At 43.1% G+C, this 25,000-nt stretch overlaps 2 protein-coding genes across 3 annotated transcripts in view; one reads left to right on the top strand and one right to left on the bottom strand.

The window, feature by feature from the left end:
• Nucleotides 1-12,542: 12,542 nt before the first annotated feature.
• On the top strand, nt 12,543-14,124 carry LOC143040748 (uncharacterized). Its single transcript, XM_076212144.1, has one exon. It carries the CDS (start codon nt 12,720-12,722, stop codon nt 13,998-14,000), a length of 1,281 nt encoding a protein of 426 aa, XP_076068259.1. The 5' UTR covers nt 12,543-12,719; the 3' UTR covers nt 14,001-14,124.
• A 4,409-nt stretch (nt 14,125-18,533) lies between these two features.
• The window catches only part of LOC143040746 (paramyosin, long form-like), a 129,455-nt gene continuing 122,988 nt past the window's right edge, over nt 18,534-25,000 (bottom strand). For both annotated transcript variants that reach the window (XM_076212142.1, XM_076212141.1), the window contains exons 12-17: nt 24,128-24,323; nt 23,484-23,612; nt 23,157-23,321; nt 22,548-22,754; nt 21,639-21,839; nt 18,534-20,730 (exon numbers count right to left, since the gene is read on the bottom strand). In XM_076212142.1, the coding sequence (XP_076068257.1) occupies nt 20,527-20,730; nt 21,639-21,839; nt 22,548-22,754; nt 23,157-23,321; nt 23,484-23,612; nt 24,128-24,323 (1,102 nt within the window). In that variant the 3' untranslated portion in view covers nt 18,534-20,526. The remainder of the gene's footprint in view (nt 20,731-21,638; nt 21,840-22,547; nt 22,755-23,156; nt 23,322-23,483; nt 23,613-24,127; nt 24,324-25,000) is intronic.

Raw genomic sequence — 25,000 nt, 5'->3', positions numbered from 1 at the left:
ATTCAAAGCGTTTGAACTCTACCTTGTAATGAACAAACACGTAAGCAAATAGCCATACATGTATACACGCATACATGTACATGTGCGGACATGCGCATATATTCATATTTACAGACATGCATAATATTTTTTTATTGTTTGTCCATCCATCTCATTGAGGGGGTGAAGATAATGACGATGATAAGGATGATGATGATGCCGATTTTGTAGAACAACGCTGGGCGTGCGGAGCTGATGCGATGTGACAGTTTCTCTGTCTGCGTCCGCAAATGACCGGTAAGGCCAATCCAAGCCCGGGACAATTTTGGGCAGTGTGGGCAAGGGATAGTGGCGATAGACGCTGGTGCGGCGGTGCCTTTCCTGACTTGTCTGCGCTTCACCGCCGCTACAGTCCTGTTCTTATTACAAGCTTTGGCACCACGCTTGACGGCTCCATGCCACTTGTGTCTTGAGCCACTTGCTCCCAGCTAGTGTGTTCGATTCCAAAAGCCTTCAAGGTGTCTTTGAAGCGCTCTTTCTGTCTTCCTTGAGAGTGCTTACCTTCTAAAAGTTCCCTGAACAACATTATCTTTGGTAGTCGGTGGTCTGCCATGCGGGCCACGTGTCCGACCCAGCGGAGCTGGGACTGCATCAGGATGGTGTGGACGCTGGGCAGGTCTACATGGGTGAGGACTTCGGTGTCGGGAATCTTTTCCTACCACTTGATGCCGAGAATCCTCCTGAGGCAGGTGGTGTGGAAGTGGTTCAACTTCCATGCATGCTGCTGATAGATTATCTATGTATCGCAGCTGTAGAGAAGGGTGGTGAGGACTGCAGCTTGGTTTCGGCGTGATGCCTCTATGACTCCAGAGGTTTTTGTTGAGTGCCAAAAGCAGCATTCGCTTTAGCGAGTCTGGCGTTCTGCTCGTCGTCCATGATGCCGGATCTCCAGAGGGTACTGCCGAGGTAGGTGAGCTTGTCCACCACATTCAATCTCTGTCCGTTGATGGTGATGTTTAGCTCGACATATGGGTTTCTCGGTACTTGCTGGTGCATGACCTTAGTCTTCTTAGTACTGATCGTCATGCCGAAGTTGTTGCAGGCCTCCGCTAACTTGTCAACACTGTGCTGCATGTTGGCTTCCGAGGCAGCGTTGAGAGTTCAATCATCAGCAAACAGGAAATCGCTGACAGTGCTAACTTTCACCTTGGTTTTCGCTTTGAGGCTCCTGAGGCTGAGGAGTGAGCCGTCGGTGTGGTATTTGATACCAATGTCGACCATCGAACCCCTGAAAGCATCGGACACCATTGCGGAGAACATAAGACTGAAGAGTGTTGAAGCATAATATATACATATATACGCATACACATAAATACATGCATACATACAGTATATATGTATATGCATGCAGTATATACATACATACATTCATAGATACATAGAGTACATACACACATACATACATACATACATACATACATACATACATACATACATACATACATACATACATACATACATACATATACCAAAGGCTTCTTCCCCCTTACAAGGGAGGTAGCTAAAAAAAAACAAAGGTATAAAAACCATTCCCACCCATTCTATCCTTAATACACTCCACTCCCCTCCACCCTCTACCCTCCCTCTTATCTTGGCTCCTCCTGGATGATGGGTCATCCCTGCACCTTGTCCACTGCCCTGGGTCAGAAGCAGTGTCGCAAGACACAGCACATCCACAGCAAGGCTGCTTCATAAAATCGGCGATTCCTCTCTCCGTCCCCCCATGCAGAAAAGGAGAAAACGGGGAGAAATCCCTTCAGGCTGCGTCAAATTTTTCTCACACATATTACCTCAACCCCCATCCTCCACCCATTCCACCTCATGTATCACAACCTCATCCATATAAAGCCATTCTCCATTCACCCCTGTCTTCTGTCCTCTCCCGTCCTTCCTTCACAGACATTCCCCTCTTCCCCAAAGCCCCTTTTACCCCATCCATCCATCTCATCCTAGGTCGCCCCCTCATGTTCACTCCTTCCACTTCTGCCTTCCACACCTCTTTTACTAGTCTTTCTTCACTCATTCTTTCCATATGTCCAAACCATCCCAACACTCTTTCATCCACCCTATCTCCCAACTCCCTTACCACCCCCGTTCTCCTCCTCACCTCCTCATTTCTCACTCTATCTAGCCTAGTAACCCCTATCATACTTCTCAGACACTTCATCTCAAATACATTCAAACTCCTTCTCTCTTCCTCTCTTATATTCCATGTTTCTGCCCCATACAGTGTTGTCGGCACAATCACTCCTTCATACAATCTCCTCTTAGCATCCACTCCCAAATGTCTATTTCTCATTACACTTTTTAATCCACCTAGGCACTTATTCGCTTCTCTCAATCTACATTCTACCTCCACCCCCACTCCTCCCTTTCCTGCCACATTCGCACCCAAATATCTAATACTATCCACTTCCACGTCTCTCTCCCTTAATGCTCACTTCCAGCCTGCTGCCACTTTTACCCCTTGTACATCTCATCACTTTACTTTTACCCACATTTATTTTCGGCTTCCTTCTTTCACACACTTTCTCAAACTCTGTCAATAACTTCCTCAATCCTTCCTCTAATCCTGCTACAAGCGCAGTGTCGTCCGCAAACAACAGCTGGCTCACCTCCCACTTTTCTCCATTTTCTTTAACCATCTCCAATCCCTGACCCACCACCCTTGCATTTACCTCTCGCACCACCCTATCCATGTATAAGTTGAACAGCCATGGCGACATCACACATCCCTGACTGAGTCCCACTTTTACCTCGAACCACTCACTCTCTCCATTTCTAATCCTGACACACGTTCTACCATTCTCATAAAAACTCTTGACTGTTCCTAAAAGCTTTCCTCCTATCCCGTATATCTGTAAAACCTCCCACAGTGCCTTCCTGTCTACCCTGTCGTAAGCCTTTTCCAGATCCATAAAAGCCAAAAAAACATCCTTACCTTTTCCTATAGCTTTCTCACATATCTGTCTTACCACAAAAATCTGATCTACGCAACCTCTACCTGTCCTAAATCCACACTGTTCCTCACCAATTACTCCCTCTGTTCCTCTCCTAATTCTCTCAATCAAGATCCTTCCATAAGCCTTCCCAACTACACATAACAAGCTAATCCCTCTGAAACTACTACACTCACACTTCTCCCCCTTTCCCTTGTAAAGTGGAACTATACATACATACATAATATGCGTGTATACATACATACATACATACATGCGTGTATACATACATGCATACATACATACATACATATATACATACATAAATACATACACTCATACATTCATACATACATCATTAATCATCATTGGGGTGAATACACCAGGGAACGCGTCGCTTCACTTACTAGCTAAAGCCCTTCCCTACAGTTTTCTTAAGCAAGCTCCCATGCAGTCACTCTCCCCATTCCAAACAGCTCTCGGCAGAATCAGTGTATATGCACAAGCCATGATTTTTGTGGACGTACCCTTCGTCTCCATCGCCCTGTGAATAAGATCAAAATCAGGAAAGCGAGCTTCCACATACCCACATATCTGGAGGTGGCGTTTACAAATTATCCTGGGAGCGAGTTTGGACTAGTCTCATGGTATGGTCGCTTGTTTCTACAAAGTCATACCAGCGATATCCCATAAGTTTCCTTAGCCGCTTGGTACCAAAGACACTCTCGGTCCCAAAATATAGGCCAGGCACAAAGTCATTAATCATCGTAGGAATACCATGGATGAGTTGAAGACACAAAAAAATAAATAGATAAAATTTCTTGAGATCAATATAGGGTCCAAGCAATCCCAGTTGAAACTCACTTCAGCACTCTTCAAGGGCACGAGGCGCTTCGATCCAATCATTAGTTGACCTCCTAGGGGTGAATCCATTCTACCCAGGCCTCTGGAACAGTGGTAATCGTTGCGGTACAGATGGTCCCTTTTGCCATTGAGAGAGGGACAACCAACCCTTGTGTAGTCAGAGAGAATGAGGACGGACTGCCTAACGGCAAATAACACTGGATACAACCCATGACTCATGACCTCACCTCCGACTCTCTGCAATACCTCGTCGACGTTGCAGATGCTAGCTGACTTTCCACCATTTAAGCTTACTCACAGCCTCTCTAATATCCTTCAGAGTTCGTAGTTTTATCTATCTGTGTATCGGCAACCATCACCCCACCACCAGCCAGGGGAAGCTGGCCGCTCGGAGAGTCAGCCATAAACTACAACTGCTTAAAGTACTTGGCCCAGCAAGTTCTACATCCAACTATTATGTCTGACACTAGTTGCCCATTAGCTGTTCTGTGTCACAGGATTTGAAACTGGCTTTCTTCAGGTTCGATAAGCAAGTCTGATTTTTTTCCGTAGTGAGATGGTCTTCGACATCCTCAACGATTCCCCCTGGCATGCCTTATCCCACCTAAAGAAAGATCTCACTCGCCGTTTTAGAGTCCTGTATTGATCCAGGTCCCCAGCCAACCAGGTAGCACGTCTCATCTCTATATTCTCCAAGGCCTCACGCAATACCACACCATTCCTTGACCTAAGACGTTCTCTAATGTACTCCAAGGCTGCTTTCAGCCAATTATTTGAAGGTATCTCACAGTTTCCCGGGGTCCTCAAGAGTGTCAAGCATTCCAGTCAATTGGAGACCTCTGCTGTATACCTCTGGGCACGCGCATTATCCCTGAGTCTCTTCAGATGAAATCCTGCTGGATTGCATCTCAGGATTCTTCTGAACTCGACATGCAACGTGATTGTTACAACCACAAGTCAATGTCGGCCTCAAAGAGCCCAGCACTCCGGTAAACCATGCAGCTTTGTAGGTTCGTCCAGAGTACTAAAATGGATATGATCGATCTACTTTGCCAAGCCTCCGGCATTGCAACACCAATTTCATCGGTGTGAACCTCATCCCCGGGACAGTCAACCTTCAACCTGTTAGTATTCCTGATTCTAGAACTACGGGAACCAACACAAACCCAACTCTGTCAGTGTCAATTTCTGGACTGAAGTTGTCCAAAACAGGAAATGTGTCCCGCGACAGGTAATGTTCGACTATAGAGTCAAACCTGGTATAAAATGTATTCTTCAATTACATACTAATGTATTTTAGTAAGAGCTGAATTTAACTACATATATTCACAGTTATTCCCTGCCCCGCGAGGTGGCCTCCACTCCTGTGGCCTAACCAGTGGTATGTAATACCCTCGATACCAATCTCACCACTTCCCGGTCAGAGAAAGAGATCATACTTTTTCTAAGCCTTCTGAGCTCATCTGATAGGAATAAAGGTAGTCGATTGTCTTTGGAAAGATGAAGAATGTTACAGGTACTTATTGTACACGTGGAGCCTACCGAAGCTTCACCCTCATGTCTGGCTCGACGTTCTTGTATCTCATCTAAACTACCCCGGCCGCTAGCGTGGCGGGCAGAGTTGACTTAATGGGTGTAGGTTGCAACACCATCCCAACCAGAGGACAGCCTCGAACTTAGCTAAGTCGGTCTAGGCCGTAGCCACTCAGCTGTGAGCGTGCCTGAGTCAGATGCTCAGTTTAGGGGGTTCAGCCAAATTGCTTCTTCAAACCCCCGTCCTGGCTGAATCAAAGAGCATGGAGGCGTGTTGCTTGGCCCAGAGGAACTCCTCAGTACGACCACACCAATGGAGTACCGTTCGACCTCCAGAGGACCCATTCCCCGGTGTTCCAGGGACGCTCCGCATGACGGATATGTGATTAATTACCCATGACGGATCCCTAACACACCCTTCTTACTAACGATAAACCAATGAGATAGCTACTTTTGTCACAGGCAACCTGACTATTTGGCAAGCGGTACTGGGTTACATGGTACCAGTAGAAAGGCAATTGTGATTTACCTGGCATTTACATCCATACATGTGCATATGCATACAACATAATTATATCTAAATACATATATACACATATTCGTAACTTTGATTTAGGTTCCCAATCGTGTCTTATATATCTATTGTTTCTTTAGTTATCTATTCATAGTTTTATTAGCTTATCTGCTTCTTCATTAATGTAACCGTTAATTTACCTAGATAACCATTTATTCGTTATACACACACACACACACACACACACACACATATATATATATATATATATATATATATATATATATATACATATATATAGATAGATAGATAGATAGATAGATAGATAGATAGGTAGATAGATATACATACTTCTTTGTTTATCTATTACTTATTGTACAGTTATTCGTTTATTCATTTATGCATTTATTTATTCATCGATTCAATTATTTACTTATATATTCCTTTATTTATATGACTTGGTTCAAGTACCCAAAAAAGCCTTATCTAGTCATTCATTTATTCATTTGCTTGTGTATCTATTGATCTATCTAGTCTAGTTACTTATTCATTTAATTAATAACGAATCTAAAAAGCAATTTATTTATATGTTCATTCATTCATCTATTCAACCACCCATTCATTCATTGACCTGTATGTTTTATCCAAATATTTCTTCATTTTTTTTATTTGTTTATGCATTTAATTTCTTATTTATTTCTAGTGTGTGTGTATGTGTCTATGTATGTCTGTGTGTGAAGCAGCAAAGAGGGAACACTGTATAAACAAAGCACTACGACCGAACCTTTAAGAGGCATTCAAGCAGCATCGTGACAATGAAAATGTCACATATCGAAGAGCAGAGAAGGCACCCACTTATATCATCTTTCCGTCGGATGTCTATCTACGAAATATAGACACCTTTCTCCTATAAAATTCAAGAAAACCAAGCACAAATTTGTAGATCCCCTAAAAAGCGTGTAAATACTGTTATTAAACATGTAAGCTTTAAGGTTAAAGGCCATATGTTTATTAGATTTACTTGGGATATAGATTATTAACTTAGGATCTATGATAATATAAGAAAAAATAGCTCCAGCCGATGTTGTGATTGTTTAATTGGATGTTGAGTCCCTGTTCACAAATGTCCTTGTTGTTCCAATGGACATTCCATCCTAGACTGCGTCTACTGACACAACCCTATAATTAAAATGGACATTCCTTAAAAGGCCCTCCAATTGCTATGTCTGTGAATCAGGGGAGTCCTATTCATATGACCCTCAGGACACACGTGCTTGTAAATTGACGGCGTGGCCATGTGTAACCAGTGCTAGGAATCGACTGGAAGAGTGTTCTTTAATTCTATCCTGAAAAATGAACATGAGATGCAAAATTATTTTGAAGATACTATTCCCTGTAAACATAATTGAAGCCTCTTCAGCACAAGGTTCTGTCTTCGAGTGAATAAGATTGTCTGACATTTACCCAGAGTAAAATATGAGGTGTTACAATAACAAAGGAATTGATTTTGTATTATCCATTACTCATTCCGTCTCTTAAAACACACTCAATCGTTCCGATAAATTTATGTCTACTTCTAATTTTACAAAACCCATTTTCTAGAGTTTCGTATGAATGTCGTGTCTGCCTTTCTGCTCTAATGTTTATGATCGCGATCTAAAATTCACCTTTCAGCGCTCATGGGGACACTTCAAAGCTGAATAAAATCGCCTGACATTATACCTTGAAGAGTTGTTTGAAAGTTTCTTGGCTTCTCAGTGCGCTGATGGCAAAATCAAATAAAATCATCAAACTACTTTATTCAATTTAGGGAAACCCTTCTGTGATTGCAGAGTGCATCACGGATGTGATATTTTTTAGTATGGAGAAATGTTAACCAGGAAACAATAAGAGCCAGAGATAATTAACACTAGCACGTTTAGAAATCAGGGGGAAAACGCTGAAAAACATTTGGTTTGTGTGCCATTCTAACAAGTATAATCGCCTGTGGATATCATTCGGATTCCTGAAACAATAGTTGGCCAGTGTTCTTGAAATATGAGTAAAACTGAAGAAATTAGCATTTTCTTTATCAATTGCTTAGAAAGAATATCACATTATTATTCTGCAATACATGAAAAAATCATGCATTTACTGATCTTATGCAATACACTTCTATAATAATTTATCGTATCACGCGCGCGCGCGCGTGTGTGTGTGTGTGTGTGTGTGTGTGTGTGTGTGTGTGTGTGTGTGTGTGTGTGTGTGTGTGTGTGTGTGTGTGTGTGTGTGTGTGTGTGTGTGTGTGTGTGTGTGTGTGTGTGTGTGTGTGTGCGCGCGCGCGCGCGATGGGGAAACACCGGTCAACTGCTGCAACCTAGGAAAGGGCAACTCGGCTCGCTCCTGCGACCAAGATGTGTCACCGTCACGGAATAAAAGAAGGGAATCGTATGATATGTACAAAGTAAAAAGAAGGGAAGTTAAGCATAAGATAAAGGAAGCAAAGAGGAGAGCAGATGTGAAATGGGGTAAGAGTATGACAGAAAATTTTGAAAATAATAAGATGTTTTGGAAAGAAATTAAAAGAGGAAGAGGAGGTGAATCAAGTAGAGAAGAAAAATTAAAAGGTGCAGATGGAGATATGATAATGGAAGAGAAGGCAGTGAGAGGACGGTGGGCAGAGTATTTTAGGGAGTTGCTAAATGTGAAGGAGGATAGGGAGGGAAAGGTAGTTGCAGTGGGAAGCGCTAAGAAAATGAGAGTGATGAGTGAGGAAAATGGAGGAGAAATAGGGAAGGATAAAGCGAAAGCAGCTGTTAAGATGATGAGAGCAGGTAAGGCACCTGGGTTGGATGGATGCCATGCAGAATGTCTGAAGAAAGGAGGTACAGTTATGGTGAACTGGCTGGTGAGGTTATTTAATGTTTGTTTAAGAGAGGGTAGAGTGCCGGAGGACTGGAGGAGTGCCTGTATAGTTCCGCTTTACAAGGGAAAGGGGGAGAAGTGTGAGTGTAGTAGTTTCAGAGGGATCAGCTTGTTGAGTGTAGTTGGGAAGGCTTATGGAAGGGTCTTGATTGAGAAGATTAGGAGAGGAACAGAGGGAGTAATTGGTGAGGAACAGTGTGGTTTTAGGACAGGTAGGGGATGTGTAGATCAGATTTTTGTGGTAAAACAGATATGTGAGAAACCTATAGGAAAAGGTAAGGATGCTTTTTTTGGGCTTTTATGGATTTGGAAAAGGCTTACCACAGGGTAGACAGGAAGGCACTGTGGGAGGTACTGCAGATATATGGGATAGGAGGAAAGCTGTTAAGAGCAGTCAAGAATTTTTATGAGAGTAGTAGAGCTTGTGTTAGGGGCAGTGGACAGGATGCAGGGACGACCCGTCATCCAGGTGCCAAGATGAGAGGGAGGGAGAAGGGTGGAGGGGAGTGGAATATGTAGGGGATGGAATGGGTGGGAATGGTTTCTATGCCTTTTTCTTTTTGGCTGCCCCCCGTGTAAGGGAGAAAAGAGCCTTTGGTATATGTATGTATGTGTATGTATATGTATATACATATATATATATATATACATATATATATATATATGTATATATATATATATGCATGTATGTATACTGTATATACATAATAATAATAATAATAATAATAATAATAATAATAATAATAATAATAATAATAATAATAATAATAATAATAATAATAATAATAATAATAATAAATAATAATAATAATAATAATAATAATAATAATAATAATAATAATAATAATAATAATAATAATAATAATAATAATAATAATAATAATAATAATAATGATAATGTTAATGGCAATGGTAATGGTAATAGTAATGATTGGTGGTGATTATAATGATGAAAAAACGTACGAGCACACTCGACACTTCAGGTTGACTGGGCATGGTGGCGGTTAGAGAGGATTGACGCCTGCGGGTCTTCCGGCTGCCGATGGTCCCAAACCGGCACACGCAGTCCATGGTTTGATGATCGCTAGTGTGCTGATATATAGTAACAGCAAGTTTATTCACCTACCGCGATAACCGACCTGCCCCCATTCAGAGGCAACCCTGTTCGCTCCACTAGGGGAGAGAGCTAAATAAGGCAAGGCAAGGTGTCAAAAAATGGCTTACTTAAAGCCAATGTTGTCCAGCAAACCGCGCTGAAGACCGGCGCACTTCAGCGGTTGGAACAGTAAAAGACAACGGACGGGATTTGACTCTCGGAACATGGAATGTGCCAACTCTTCTAGATACAAAATGGACCAATAGACCGGGGTACCGAGCTCCAGTTTTACATAATTGATGTGGCAGGCTTGCAAGAAACCCACCTCTCTGGTAAGAGCTAACGTGTTGGAAGGAGTGGAGGGTATACTTTCTTTCGGAAAGGATACAATGAAAAACACCCCCAACGTAACCACGGCATAAGGATGGCCAACAAAACGTCCCCAATGTACCTGCCTGACCAGTACCAACAGGAGTCAGCAAAAGTTTAACGACCAGCTGACTCCGACTGCAAAACCAGCGTTTTATGACAATAATATATATGTATATGACAACAATGGATTTTTCCGACGACGTCAAGTATCTCTTTTACGACGCTACAATCTGTGGCGCACTAGCTGAAGACAAGATAATGATACTTGGTGATTTCAACGCCAGAGTTGGCACAGCCAGAGCAACAGTGTCGAATATTTTCCACAGAGGTGACCGGGGAGATCCCAGCAGTATGGATTGCTGTTGCTACAGCTTTGAACAGAGCGCCACCTCACCATTACGAGCATCACACTTAGATAATCAAACTCGCATAAAGTCTCATGGCAACATCCACACTCCAAACAGTGACATCTAATCATCTTAGTAATATTTCGTCAGATAAAACATAATTTTCGTTTATTTTTCACTTATTTCTAGCAACCTTTAGCTCTTAGTGTCTTTATCAATAATGACCCTAGTAATGCATAGATAATATCTTGTTGGTGCATCTGAGGTCTATTTCAGTGGGAAACCGTGTGGTCGTGTGGTTTACAATAAAAGTCACCCAATTAATTAGAATCTCGTCAAGATACCATTGATGATTAGTGAAAATTAAACGAAAAATATTAACAACGATATGAGTTAGTTTGTAAGTTAGCCAGTATATAGGCATCTGATTCAACATTAAACATTTACTTACAAAACAGTAGACATACAAGTGATGGCTTGCCAAGACATTACCGAATAGCGGAGAGTAATAGAAAACTTCTAACAGCGTTTGAACAAATATACGAGCAAGCTTGTGATTCTGTGGATATTTGATCCAGGAACTATTACCGTGTACGTCTGGAGCAAGGTGAGATGGAATAAGAAGAAACTACATCGTAGATTGACGGCGCCATTACCCGATCTCGTGAATATTAGATTGTTTTTATACTGCGGTCACGAATCTTCTACGTCTTCAGCCTCGATCGTTCTGCTCCCGTGCAGCATGCTAATGCTGAGTTTAACTAAATATTTCTGCACCTGTACAATATAATAATGCTGAGCTCAGTTGAACATTATTTTCCTGTGGCATATAATAATTCTGAGCCTACGTAAATATTTCTGAAACATTTCCTAAAAGCTAATTTAAGAAGTGTAATGCATTGATGTGTTTCTTATTGATGGCACTTTCTCATCCTCTCTCTCTATTCTTTACAGGAAGCCAGCAACTTGTCATCGAGAGCTCTTACCCTAGAAAGCATTGAATACATCTGATGAAAGGTGAATTCGACGACTTCAGGATCTAACTATGACCAAAGGATCTGAGACCCTTCTGCCCCGCCTCACAAAGGAAAACGAGCATCGCTAAATATTTCAGTAATTCTAAAAAGACTTTGAGAAAATTTGTCAAATAAACTTTCGTCGTCAACATCTGATGGTTTCAGACTCCTGAAAATGTGCTTATGCAAAGAATATAGTGCTTTGTGATGAAAACAAACAGTGTAAATGTCCGTTATTAGTTTGTCCGACTCCGCTCAGGACGAAGTAGCAGTTGGACTAATCTGAAATGAGGGGCCCTACATCACCTCACCCAGATCATCCGCGAACAGTTATTAGACTCAAAAGACAGCTTACAAACTGCATGCAATCTCCTTGAGCTGCACCATGAACGAGGATGTGAGTGCCAAGAGTGGGTTGGGCTCAGGAAAGAGCTACTATGTGTGTTTACGAACCTATCATAAACTAGACCCTGTCACTTAAACCTTGCTCAGATTTTCGTCCCTAAAGCTCCCGACAACTTAGTTTATAGTTCTTAGTTTCCTTTGAATTTTGAGTTTTCACTTCATTTCCAAATTTTTAAATAAGTCTTATGTAAACATTCATCAAGAATCTTGGTCCCGTGATTAATATTATTTTTATTTCTTAAAAGTCCTTGCAAGGTAGAACCTGACAGACTGTAGTGTTTTGTAAAATACGGTGTCGTCTGCTCAGGGAGAGAACCTTGACCGCCCCTCGTCGTGGGTTGAGCACCTCTCCCGCACTCCTGAATTCTTCTATTATTCAACGATGACGTGATTCAAGAAATGGATCGAGGACGCTGGCATGTCTCCTTAAGCAGAGGACGACGCCTGGGGTTGAAAGAGTTTGCAGAAGCAGTGTGGGTTGTACCTTGCTACGGAATTCGATTCAAAGGACTATGCCATACAATGTTTCATAAAGTAGCTTTTATTTCCACGATAAGGCGGACTGTTCCTATTCAGAATAGTAACCTTAGAACTTAGAGAGACAACGAAATGTTGGCCTCCTGGGAGGCTCCCTCTTGTGAAAGCTATTACCCTAAGTAGCTAACGGAACAGGAGAATCACTCCCGCATCATGTACTCTACTGTAGAGACAGTCTTCAGGGGCCCAACAAAGCCTGCCTTCCTTGTTAGACACGAAGAGAGGAAGAAACTGAAGAAGTTGGGGTTCTTCGCGAGGTTCTGCGATATCAAAAGCATAGGCAGATCCGTGTGGCAGTTCTTTCTTAAGGTGCGAGCTGCTGTGCTCATCATCACAGCCTTCACAGGTCTCCCCATTTTCTACATTACCGAAGGCCTCCTCCTCACTCCGGGGCTGACCACCCTAGCTGCGAGCTACTACCCGACCTTTTGTACCGTAGTCGGTGCCGCCAGGTTAGTCGGGAAGGCCAAGTGTGAGTGGTCGTCCTGCCGGGCCGGATGTACCAACCAAGATATGTACATGTGCTGGCAAGTCATAGTCTTGTCTGGCATGGAGTATGGAGAGGAAACTTTGGCACCCGTCACCCGAAGTAAAAGGTCCACAGGAAGAGAAAGAGGAAGGGGGAGAGGAAGAGGTAGAGGAAGAGGAAGAGGAAGAGGAAGAAGAAGAGGAGGGAGAAGGGGGGGATCGATGGACTATGTAGAACCTACTGAGCCACCAGTCGTGATCAAAGATATCAAAATAGGTGAATATGACTTAGAAAACGTCACCGGCGCATCGAAATATTTCATAAATCCTCAGGCCTGTTGGTATGCGCCTTGCCAGATTTGGTTTGATGCTTACGCAGTCTTGGGTAAGAACTTCAGTTGCTACGTGAGTGGTGACGGGAGTCGTGCCGTGCCCAAGGTGAATAGCCTTTGGATGGTGAAGCAGGTCATCTTCGGGGCCCTGCCCCTAGTGCTGAGCCTTTCTTCCTTTGCCGCCATGTATTTTCTATATTTCAGGAAAGGCTCTACTGACCGGACGCTCAACTTGAGCCCAGACCATAAGACCCGAGAAAAGAAACTGGAAAAGGCCAGGCTCGGGCTGCTGGGGAAGATAGTCAGCCAGGAGCAGGATCGGCAGAAAAAGATCGCAAAGGTGGTTAAAAAAGGCTTCAAGAAGAACAACAAGGTGCAGCCTTTCCACCCCGACATGGTTCTTGCGCTGACTAACAAGAAGAAGGCTGACTCGCACTTTATGATGGCTGCAGAGGGTTTGGTTCGAAAGAGGTCAAAACTTCGGGATGGGGTGATTATCAACGGCGCTCTGAAGAATGCGGAGAAAGACAATCAGCGGTCGGCCATGGCGGTTTGGAAACACGCGACTCTGACATCAGGGACTCATCCGGCCGTCACGCCCGCACGAAGATTCACCGAGATTGAATTCAAATGAGAATTGCAGCCAAAGAACCGCTCGGACGCTGTTGCTTTGCCCTAAACACCCTGTGACCCGCTGGAGCGAGTGTCGGACACCGGTGGTCGGGTGAAACCTCGAGGTCCGTATAGCCTCGAGGCGAAAGTGCTACTACAGGTATCACTTAGAGACAACGAAGAGTAGCATCATTCGAAGACTCAAAAGACTGAAGTTGGAAGTAGTGGAAAGACCATTTTGTGCATACAAGCAAGAAAATATTAACTGAAAATTTCAGTGCAAAGTGACTACATGTGTGGAACTGTTCAAACTGTGAAAGAGATGTGAGCAGTGACAAAAAGATTATCATATCAGAACAGACTTTGTTCTAAATTGCAATTCATTATGCAAATACGAACCTCGTTGGGAAACATATTATATATTTTTCTACACATTAGTTACCTTACAATGAAAGGGTTTTCTGTGAAAGAAATTGCAACTGTGCAAAAGTGTCTACAGACTGTTTTTTTGAATAGTGAAAGTCACGAGGGGCGACATACCTTTGTTTTTTCTTGTGCTCACGTGGAAGAGAAAAGGTTATGCCAAATTTCTTGTACTGATTAAAGGTCTTTAGGTACAACTTCAGTTGAAATATGCAGTAGTGCCTCTCTCCCCCGTCCCAATTTTCCTGCTGGTTACAGGAAATTATGGCGTCCATGTAGTCTATGTACATATTGTATACATTACGGGTTACGTAGCCGTAGCCAAGTCATCCTGTACCTAAGACTCACCATCCCACTCTTATACAGTTGGAAGTGAGAAACTCTTGATAAGGCAGAGCCCTGTCAGTTGGCTTGTCTCCCCGCCTGACCAGGGCTATCGGGAATCGAACTCACGACCACATGCTCATGAGTTCAACACGGTATCCACTGGACTACCGCGCCGCCCACATGGACAATTAATCTCGACCTACAGATCGATGCACTTACCTGATCAGTTTCAGCCAAGTGAAGTTACTGAAACTGTTTGTCTATCGTCTAATAATAATAAAAAAATGAATTAGAGTGTTCAAAGTTCAAACGAGGAACTACACTGGCAATCCTCAACCAGAGTATTAATCCCATCAGTGTCGTGGCACACCAATGTATGTAGGTAGATTTCGTCGTCCCAGCAAACGCCAAATCAATTACTTACTTACGGATCTGCACAAAGCCGATGTCCGCCAGAAGAGCAAATACGTCGTCATGTTACTGAAACGATTCATTGTATTGACCACATTGAATCACGCTTGCGTCTGTTTCCTCCGTAACGGATCCGTTACATCAGGGGTATCGCTCTGGCCTTACGCCGCGCGAGTGACCCGAGTTCGATGCCGGTCCAACACTTTCCTGCCACGTCCATAGTCTGTCAGCCTTGTTGACACAGGAGGTGTCTATTAGCCGCTAGTGTTAGCTGCAAGTTAACTTACCCGGCAAGTTAGTTTACTAACTTTCCGTTGACAATGGACAAGTAGAGGGGGCTAGTTTACAAGTCGCTAGCACTAGTGGCTACTAAACTACCCTTGTGTCGACGGGGCTTTACACTAAGAGGGGGTTTACACGCGGTTCGACAGACACGTGTTTAAAGTGATGTGTGAACGTGTGAACGGGGTATTTGGGATTTAACCAACGTGTTCGACAACAAAATACCCCGTTCACACGTTCACACATCACTTTAAACACGTGTCTGTCGAACCGCGTTCGACGAACCGTGTAAACCCTCTCTAACGCCTTCTTCTGTGGTCTGTGTGTGACAGAAGAGAACATAACCTCGACACAACAGTCTCCAGCGGAGAGGTCGCCGGTGAGGGCAGTCTAAGTACAGTGAGACAGACTACAACAAACTAGCTAATTAGGCACGCGGTATTGCTGGAATTTGGGCAATCGTTCAAACGAAGAACGAAAGAAAAAGAAATTATTATTCTTGTAACCAATACATACGATTTTTTGTTTCTGCAATGTTTCCCTGAGCAGAATAATTTAATTATGATTTATGACAATAACTCTGTGCAACTTCGTCATTGCAAAGTGTCTTGATACAATAGACTTGGGCAGATATCGGTGTGTGATAGGTTGTCAGTGTATACGACATGCTCCAAAAGCTAGACCAGAGTATCTTGTTCGCCTACGACAAAATCGTTAAAGTTACAGTCCCCAAAGCGTCGTACTCACCAAGTAATCAGGAACTTGCTTTGATTCTTTTGAACATTGAACAGAACCCCCAAAAAATTCACATTCATTCTAGCCACATAACTTTAAACACATGACCGTTTCTGACTGAAACTGTTCACTAGGATGCCCTGGTTGCGCTGGTCTGTTTTTCCTCCGACATCCGATTAATCGGCGGTAAATCTGCTTCAACAGTTGGAGGAAAAATAGCCCAGTGTGATAGCGTCTCTACACTACCTCATGATAGAAACAGTGTCTGTCAGGTACACTGAGAGAGGCAAAGGCCTGTGTTCGACTTGAAGTATGCCGCAGGTAAGAATATTGGCATGGATGTAACTTTACCTTGAGCCTCCGATCTTAATCTCAAATGCTGGAAACTCTTTACATCACCCATGACTTACACAAAACTGTTCGCCCATTCCCTAGCTTCGACCGTTGCGATATCCTAATCGGTGGAGATATATGCATAAACTCCTATGAAATCCTTTTGGCGAAGAAGCGGAAGTAAAAGGTGTCAGACTCTCATGGACACTTGATATAAATAATTGTCTATCACTCGATCTCAAGTTAAAGAGCAGTGTCTAGGGCAGGGGTGGGCAACCCTTGGCACGCGTGCAGATCCTGGCACGCGAAACCAGAGTTTACCTTAGAAAAGATAACTAATAAATCTCCAACATCTTTCGTATGACCATTGGTAACTACATCTTGTGATGGATTGGAACCCTATAATTCATTTTACTCCGTTGGCACGCGAGAAGATTTTGTATTAAAGATTTGGTTGATGTTGGCACCCACACTTAAAAAGGTTGCCCGCTCCTAGTCTAGAGTATCATTTCAGAAGGAGCAGTGCTGTAGAATATTCCTAACTGTAGTACAGTATACTCCATTTCGTGGCAGATTTCCATTTAAGACCCTCCTACTTAAGTTCTTTCTTTCCTCATTAGGATAGATAATTTCAACGTAAACAGAAATAATTATCTCCATATCATTTGTAAAAAAAAAAAAATCTGTGTGAAATAAGATCGAAGGAAATAAAGTGTGTTATCTCTGTGATAAGGAAGTGTCTAGAGCCATAGTGTCAGCCTGGCGCTGTACGTGGACAGTAGGAACTCTCCTCATCTCCTCCCTCTCATAATCAAATATCATTGTGTGTCCCTGTAGATCAGGAGACACGTAAACCATGCCAAATCAGTGCCTGCATGTTCACCGTCTTGCATCGACAGAAATCATAAATATCTCCCACATACTCTTCTCCGGTTTAAAACAAAAATAAAGAACAAGTAAGATGCGTGGACCCTATTGGCAAAAGTGGCTATGCATCAAAATTCGTTTTTTTTTTGTTTTTTTTCGTTTGTCTTTCTAAGAAATTTGAATTATCCAACGATCTTATGTCCTTGAGATGCCAGATACTGTAATATAGACAAAATATTTAAGAGCTCCTATTGAGTCTATTGTGGATAAATGGAGTTGAGTCTTTAAAGTGGTAATCATCACATTAATGTAGCTCTCTCCTTCTCCTATCATGTTGTAAAAGATTTATGAAGACTCCGGAGGTAGTTTTGTACATTGCTCATATAAAAAAGAACCACACTTGCAGCTTCAACCGACCATCGCGTGATAGATCAACTGGAAAGAAAAAACAGTTGCTGACGTTGTGAATTAGTGCGGACAATCGCCCGGTCCTCGGCAATGACGTGTGCCACCATGATGTATCATGGCGCAATAGAGAGAGGGAAGGTTGGAGCGCGGCCTCTGATGAAGTTTTACGGTTCAAGGACGAGGCCCGTTGGGACATCGATCTCCAGGGCCCCGATGTCGTGCACCAGAAGACCGGCCGACATGTCTTTCTACATGAGCTGTCGTGAACCGAACCAGTCGATACTTCCGAGTTACGTAAAAGGTGTGAAGCCAAAGATCATGTTCAAGTCCTTGATCGAGTGGCATAAGGTCCCCTGACGCCTGCAATTACGTTGTATGACGTTTCTTTGAAATATGTTTTCTCTGTCTTAACGAAATTAAGAAGAAAATGTAGAAACTCTTTACGGTGCCTTGGTCTTGGTCCTGGACGCCTTCGAGGCATCGATGAACGACAATGAATGAGGTTTTGGTTCTAAGCCGGAGACCATGGCGGACATCAGCTCTCTGTCTTTAACCCCTTTCCTACAGAGACGCTCTCTCCAGGGACTTTATTTGGGCTGACGCCAAACAGTTCTATTTAGATTAAGGAACACCATGTCAAAGGGGTTTTAGAAAACTAAAGATTGTGATATTTTGTGAAATAGAAATACGCTGATACACTGTGAATTCCCAATAGTTCTTGATTCTATTTCATATTGTAATATTTGGCTCAAGGTTAATAAAAGTCATGTTGAATTCCAAGCTCTTTTATTATCTCACATCATCAGGAAGATCCCTTTGTGAGTCTTCCTTTGATTTACACACAACAATCAGACATGAACAAATGTAGCGGCACGTGCGCAGCGTCTGCAACGCCACGGGACAGCCAAGTGCGTAAGCGTGAACGACACGATTATAACAACTTGGCTAAAACGATTCGAACAACTTGGCTAAAACGATTCGAGCAACTTGGCTGGAAAAAAAAAGTTATACAGAAAAGACTCGTAGATTCAAATCCATCTGCCTTGCTATCTAACAGTACAGTCGAGGATCCGCCGCTACAGGCAAAATGGTTCAGAGTCCTGTGACGTCAAGTCGTGGACAAATCTCACTTTGGGTTCGTAATCTTAGATCGAGTCGCAGACAGAGAGGAAATGAATCTTCACTTTCGAACGGTTCACTCGGTCAAGCTGACGACGTCAATCGAGGTCGGCCATGGAATAAAGATTTACATATAATTCATTACTTAAAAAATAAATCCGAATAAGGTAGTTGTCGCAAATAATGCCATTGCTTTAAGGCAGGAAAGCAAAATTACAAGAATTAGACAGTTAATAAAAAGAAAAGAATTTTCTTCAAAATAAAGCGAGTGATTTGACGTGACATAGATGTGAAGATTAGGGTATACTGGGAAAACACATACATTACACTGCTTTATGAGAAAAAAAATCATAATTTGTTTTTAAAAATATTTTTTTTTAGATATACATCTAATGGTTGATAATTCTAAAAGATATTATAATTACACAATAATGACCCTCAGAACAAAGTGCAGATTTGTTGGTAAAGAGGGGACTATCAAGGTAAGTTACAGACACTTTCCTTCAGCCATGGCTTGCGTCTTCGGTTTCCGGGTCTTCGGCAGAAGCTTCCGACACGTCCAGGTGTCCTCAGTCAACAGACCAAGGTCATGCAGATGTTATAAGACAATATTTAATGGTTCCCAGCCGCTATAGATATCATCGACGAACCCCATTTGTTCAAAATCGCCATCTTTGCCACGTCCACCACCGTTTCTGATTGTTGTGCTTTCGAGGAATGATCAGCTCCCCGTAGGACATCCTCGACGTCCCCAGCCTTGAGGAAGATCCGAGGGGAGCTGCCTCCTCTTTGTGCCTCCCGAGTGGCAAAAATATTACCCCGCTGTGGCAAGAGACGAAGACAAAAGGGCGTCAAAGGCAAAGCTACTGATCAGTAGGTACAGAAAAGAGGTCTTAGGCGTGTGGGCATTGAATCCGTCGATGATGTCTACCCATGTCTTGCAGGACCTGAGCTGGACGAGGGTCCCCAAGGACTTGTCGTCCGCCTGCCTACGCCCAACAGAAGGACCGTGCCCTCACGCCCGCCGCCTTTTCAAGTGGGACAAGGCAAGGAGGATACTGATAACCCTCCGAGGTGTCCTCACTATTCTTCAGATGGCAGGATGGATGAGCTGAACGCGGTTTAAGAATTTTCCCCTTTTTTTATTAACATGCATCACTTACAATCCATATATATGAATAAACATGACATTTAACGATGACTGTTATTTTTCTGGAGCTCGAACGCCATTCCTTGTGCAACACTAAGGCCACTCCTTAGATGAAGGCAGATGACCAGTAGTCGAAGTAGTCGTCTGCGTGGCTCAATTGATACATATTGTGGCACAGTAGCAATATTTATCAAGTAAATTCATGCGTAACGTTAACATAACATGATGTTCAGTCATACTTGATGAGACATGGAGACACGGAAAGGAAGACGAGGAGGAGCAGGAGGAGGAGAAGAAGACGAAGAATAAAGACAAAAATAAAACGAAATAAGATTTGTGGTTGCTGCCCTAAGGCTTTTTCTCATCACTCGAAGACTTGGGTGATGAAGGGGCTGGTGAGGACGACGGGGTCAGAAAGCGACGAGCTTTGTGGCTGACCTCGGCAAGCTCGCCAGGAGGGCAGCGACATGACGTCACCGTGTGGGCGTCTCCTTTACATGGCCTCGTGCGTGACAGTCTCCTTGACGATGACCTGTTCGCCGGATGGGAGTGTGTGCGTCTGGCTAGTGACGAAGGTGCGATGTTTGGAGCGGATCATGTTGAGGTTTGTCTCGGCGTTCTCAGCGCGCTCTTCAGCGGCCTCGAGCTCGCGCTGGAACCTGCGCACGCGAGTCAGGTTCGTCTGAGACATGGATTCCTGTGGAAGGAAGGAAGACATGGCTATTTAAGGTACGGCTTTGAGGGTGATAAGAGGGTGTGTTCAAGCGCTACGCTTGATTTTTTCTCTATGTCTTTTTATTATTATAATCTCATTATCATCATCCAGATCTTTCCGAATATTATAATTTTATGGCCGTTATCCAAATGTGTATTTTAATTTTTTGCATGAACAACATAAACAGTCATAAACATCATTCTCTACTGCCTCCATACCCTTTCCCTACAGAAAAAAATCCAGTAGCAGAACTTATTTGTATTTCAGAAAGCACTGTCCCATCGCCTTTCGCGGTTTTCTGAAGGAAATTCTGTCTGAGATTAAGTTAGGGTTTAGAGAAATTTTGACAAAATTCATAAATATAAAAAAGTTGCTCTCTTCGTTATCCCAAAAATCGTTATCCCGAAAATCGTTATCCCGAAAATCGTTATCCCGAAAATCGTTATCCCGAAAATCGTTATCCCGAAAATTTGTCTCAGGAAACGCCAACTCCTTATCATGAACGGGAAGAAGAAGAAGAGATAGGATAAGAAGAGGAAAAAGAAGAAAAAGACGAGGAAGAAGAAGAAGAAGAAGAAGAAGAAGAAGAAGAAGAAGAAAAAGAAGAAGAAGAAGAAGAAGAAGAAGAAGAAGAAGAAGAAGAAGAAGAAGAAAAAGAAGAAGAAGAAGAAGAAGAAGAAGAAGAAGAAGAAGAAGAAGAAGAAGAAGAAGAAGAAGAAGAAAAAGAAGAAGAAGAAGAAGAAGAAGAAGAAGAAGAAGAAGAAGAAGAAGAAGAAGAAGAAGAAGAAGAAGAAGAGGAAGAAGAAAAAGAAGATTAAGAAGAAAAAAAAGAAGAAAAAGAAGTAATATAGGAAACAGGATCGTCCCTCAGTCGATAGAGGAGTACACACCTGTTCGGTCAGCTGTCGCTTGTAGACGTTGACCTTCTCGTAGGTCTTGTCCAGGGTCTCCTGCAGGAGCTGGATGTTCTTGTGGTCCTCTTCGGTCTGCATGATGAGCTCCTTGACGTTACGCTCCTTCTTCTTCATGATCTTGATTGTCTCCTGGTGACGGCGGCGCTCCTCGTCCAACTCGATCTCCAAGTCGTGGACCTGAAGACAAAAAAGGGAAATAGCTGAAGAGAACTCTTTGTTGGCATTTGGGCTGTTTCAGCCGTCCTTTGCTCGTGTCAGTAGTCGTCGGCTGAGAAACCTTTCTCGTGTACCCAACTACCTATCACATTATCTAGATGTCTAAACACCTAAGTGTGTGTTTATCTATATACATAAAAGCATACGTACATACGATTTATACATATATACAAACATACATACATACATACATGCATACATACATACATACAATGTATATACATATATATACATACATACATGAATACATACACACATGCATTCATAAATACATACATACATACATACATACATACACACATACATACATACATGCATACATACATACATACATACATACATACATACATACATACATACATACATATATACATACACACATACATGAATACATACTTACGTACATACATATACATACATACATATGTACATGCATACATACATCCATACATACATAGATATATGCATACACACATACATATGGATATGCATGAATACATGTATACATACATAAACACACACGCACGCACACACGCACGCACACACACACACACACATACACAAACACACACACACACACACACACACACATACACATACCCTTTCCCTATCTCTTCCTTCTAATCCTCATCCGAGATCAGTCCCTGGCTTTGGTCGTCGTGCACTTACCCTAGCCTCCAGTTTGGACACCATCCTCTTGGTGCCTGCGAGAGAGTTGGCCTCGACACTCTCGATGCGAACGGTGAGGTTCTTAACCTCGACCTCGAGGGACTTCTTGATGGACTCGATCTTGACGTAGCGTTCCTGTTCCTCGTGCAGGATCTCCACGGTACGCTTCAGCTCCGACTGGGCCTTCTGCAGGCGCTCGTCCGCCATCTGTAGGAGAGTGGAGAGGTTACGGAAGGCCTCGTTTGTGAACAATGAAATCTTGGTCGAGAAAAACGAGGAGGGAAGACTCAATGTCGTCAGACTATCAAGGTCGTGGAGGTCTGTGAAACTATCGGGGGCCACTCATTCGTCTACAACAAGACAACAAGAGTCTGTAGATCGCAGAGGGATTTTTTCTTTTCTTTTTTTCGAGGTCCAAATTGTTACAAGTCACCTTACTTCGGAAAGAAAGTCTTGACGGCATGTGACGTCATGAAGGCTTACTACCTTTGGTTCCTCCACATCATGACCTCACGAGTGTTCTTTCCGAAAGGGAGGCAACCTGTTGTTACTTGGACCTCGGAATTGATAAGAAGAGGATTTGAAAGGGTCTTATCCCTGCCTACGTACACGCAGTTCCTTTGTGACTTCGTCGTAGTCTCCGGCGATGACGCAGATCTCCTGTTCGAGCTTAGTCTTAGCGCTGGAGATGTTCACGTTGATGGTGGTCAGGTCCTTGATGCGGGCCGTGGCCTCCTCGTATTGAAGCTCGGCAGCGCGCCTGCCACGAGCAGCCTGTGAGCAAAGAAGATTTTAGAAAAGGGAGTTCAAGACGCCTGTGCTCTCACCTCCTTTCGATGGTGATTTGAAAATACATCTTTATTTATTTGAAGGGGGGATGGAAAGTGGAAGGGCTTCCGGGGCGAGGGAAAGGGTTACTTGAGGGTGATTACTTACGGCGTCCAGGTTGGCACGAGCCTCCTCGTACTCGGCAGTCAAGGCCTGAATGCGGCGCTGGGCCACGCCGTACTGGTCCAGGGTGACCTGGAGCTGCCTCTGGAGCTCGTCGTAGTGCTGCTGCAGCTCCTGTGGGAGAGGACGAAGAAAGTGTGTCAGCAGGGCACCCACAAGACGAAATCTATCACGCGCAATGATAGATAAGAGTCTTTTAAGATTTTTTCATACAATGATGAACCATGCCTTTTGTTTTATAACGAACTCGATTGCATATTCAAATGAAATATGTAAAATTGATAATAGCGGAGAAAAATAAATGGAATAAGTAGATTAAAACTGAGTAATATGATGCTTAGGTGTTTGTCCCAATGAATCTGGAAACCTCAAACTAGATCAACTTCATGGCGCCATCGCTTCAGCAAAAAGGCTGAGCCTCTTCAGCATTGACTTCACAAAGGATTACAAAGGCGGAGCATGCCGACAGGAGACCTTTTGATCCATATCTTGATCAAGACGAGGCTTCTACCTACTTCATGAAAGACACACAAAACCTAAGTTTGTCTCAGTCTCGGAACACAATATGAACTTTATAATGTGAACATTATAGAACAAGAAGAGAGCACCACAAGACACCCTCGCCTCACCGTAAGCTGGATGCTGAGCTTCTTCACAGACTTCTGGAGGTCGATGTTGGTCTTGTTGGAGGCGTCGAGGGACATTTCGAGTTCGGTGATGGTCAAATGCATCTTCTTCTTGATCTTGGTCACCTCAGACTTGAGCTTGGTCTCGGCCTCAACCACGCGAGCGTTGAGCTGGTCCACTTCGATGGACATGGACTTACTGTGAGAGAAGAGAGAAAAGATAAGAATTAGAGAATTTTCTTTTATTTTTCATTCTTTTCTTACTTGCCTAGTTTCTTCTTTGTCGCATCATCTCTTACATATGTATGTATGTATGTATGTATGTATGTATGTATGTATGTATGTATGTATGTATGTATGTATGTATGTATGTATGTGAGTATGTATGTATGCATGTACGTATGTATGTATGTATGTATGTATGTATGTATGTATGTATGTATGTATGTATGTATGTATGTATGTATGTATATATGAATGTATTACAGTATGTGTGTATGCTTGTATTGATGTGTGTGTATGTGTGTGTGTGTATGTGTGTGTGTGTGTGTGTGTGTGTGTGCGTGCGTGCGTGTGTGTGCGTGTGTGTGTGTGTGTGTATGTGTGTGTGTGTGTGTGTGTGTGTGTGTGTGTGTGTGTGTGTGTGTGTGTGTGTGTGTGTGTGTGTGTGTGTGTGTGTGTGTGTGTGTGTGTGTGTGTGTGTGTGTGTGTGTGTGTGTGTGTGTATGTGTGTGTGCATGTGCGTGTGCGTGTGCGTGCGTGTGTGTGTGTGTGTGTGTGTGTGCGTGTGTGTGTTCGTGTGTGTGTGTGTGTGTGTGTGTGTGTGTGTGTGTGTGTGTGTGTGTGTGTGTGTGTGTGTGTGTGTGTGTGTGTGTG

This window comes from Oratosquilla oratoria, chromosome 29 (assembly GCF_046742065.1).
Source record: "Oratosquilla oratoria isolate Oo_2021 chromosome 29, ASM4674206v1, whole genome shotgun sequence".
NCBI lineage: Eukaryota > Metazoa > Arthropoda > Malacostraca > Stomatopoda > Squillidae > Oratosquilla > Oratosquilla oratoria.
Note: the sequence above shows the minus strand (reverse complement) of the source record. Positions and strands in the feature narration are given on the sequence as shown.

Bases quoted from the DNA above. Each gene is read 5' to 3' on its own strand.
- LOC143040748 (XM_076212144.1), top strand. From the start codon at position 12,720: ATGTACTCTACTGTAGAGACAGTCTTCAGGGGCCCAACAAAGCCTGCC.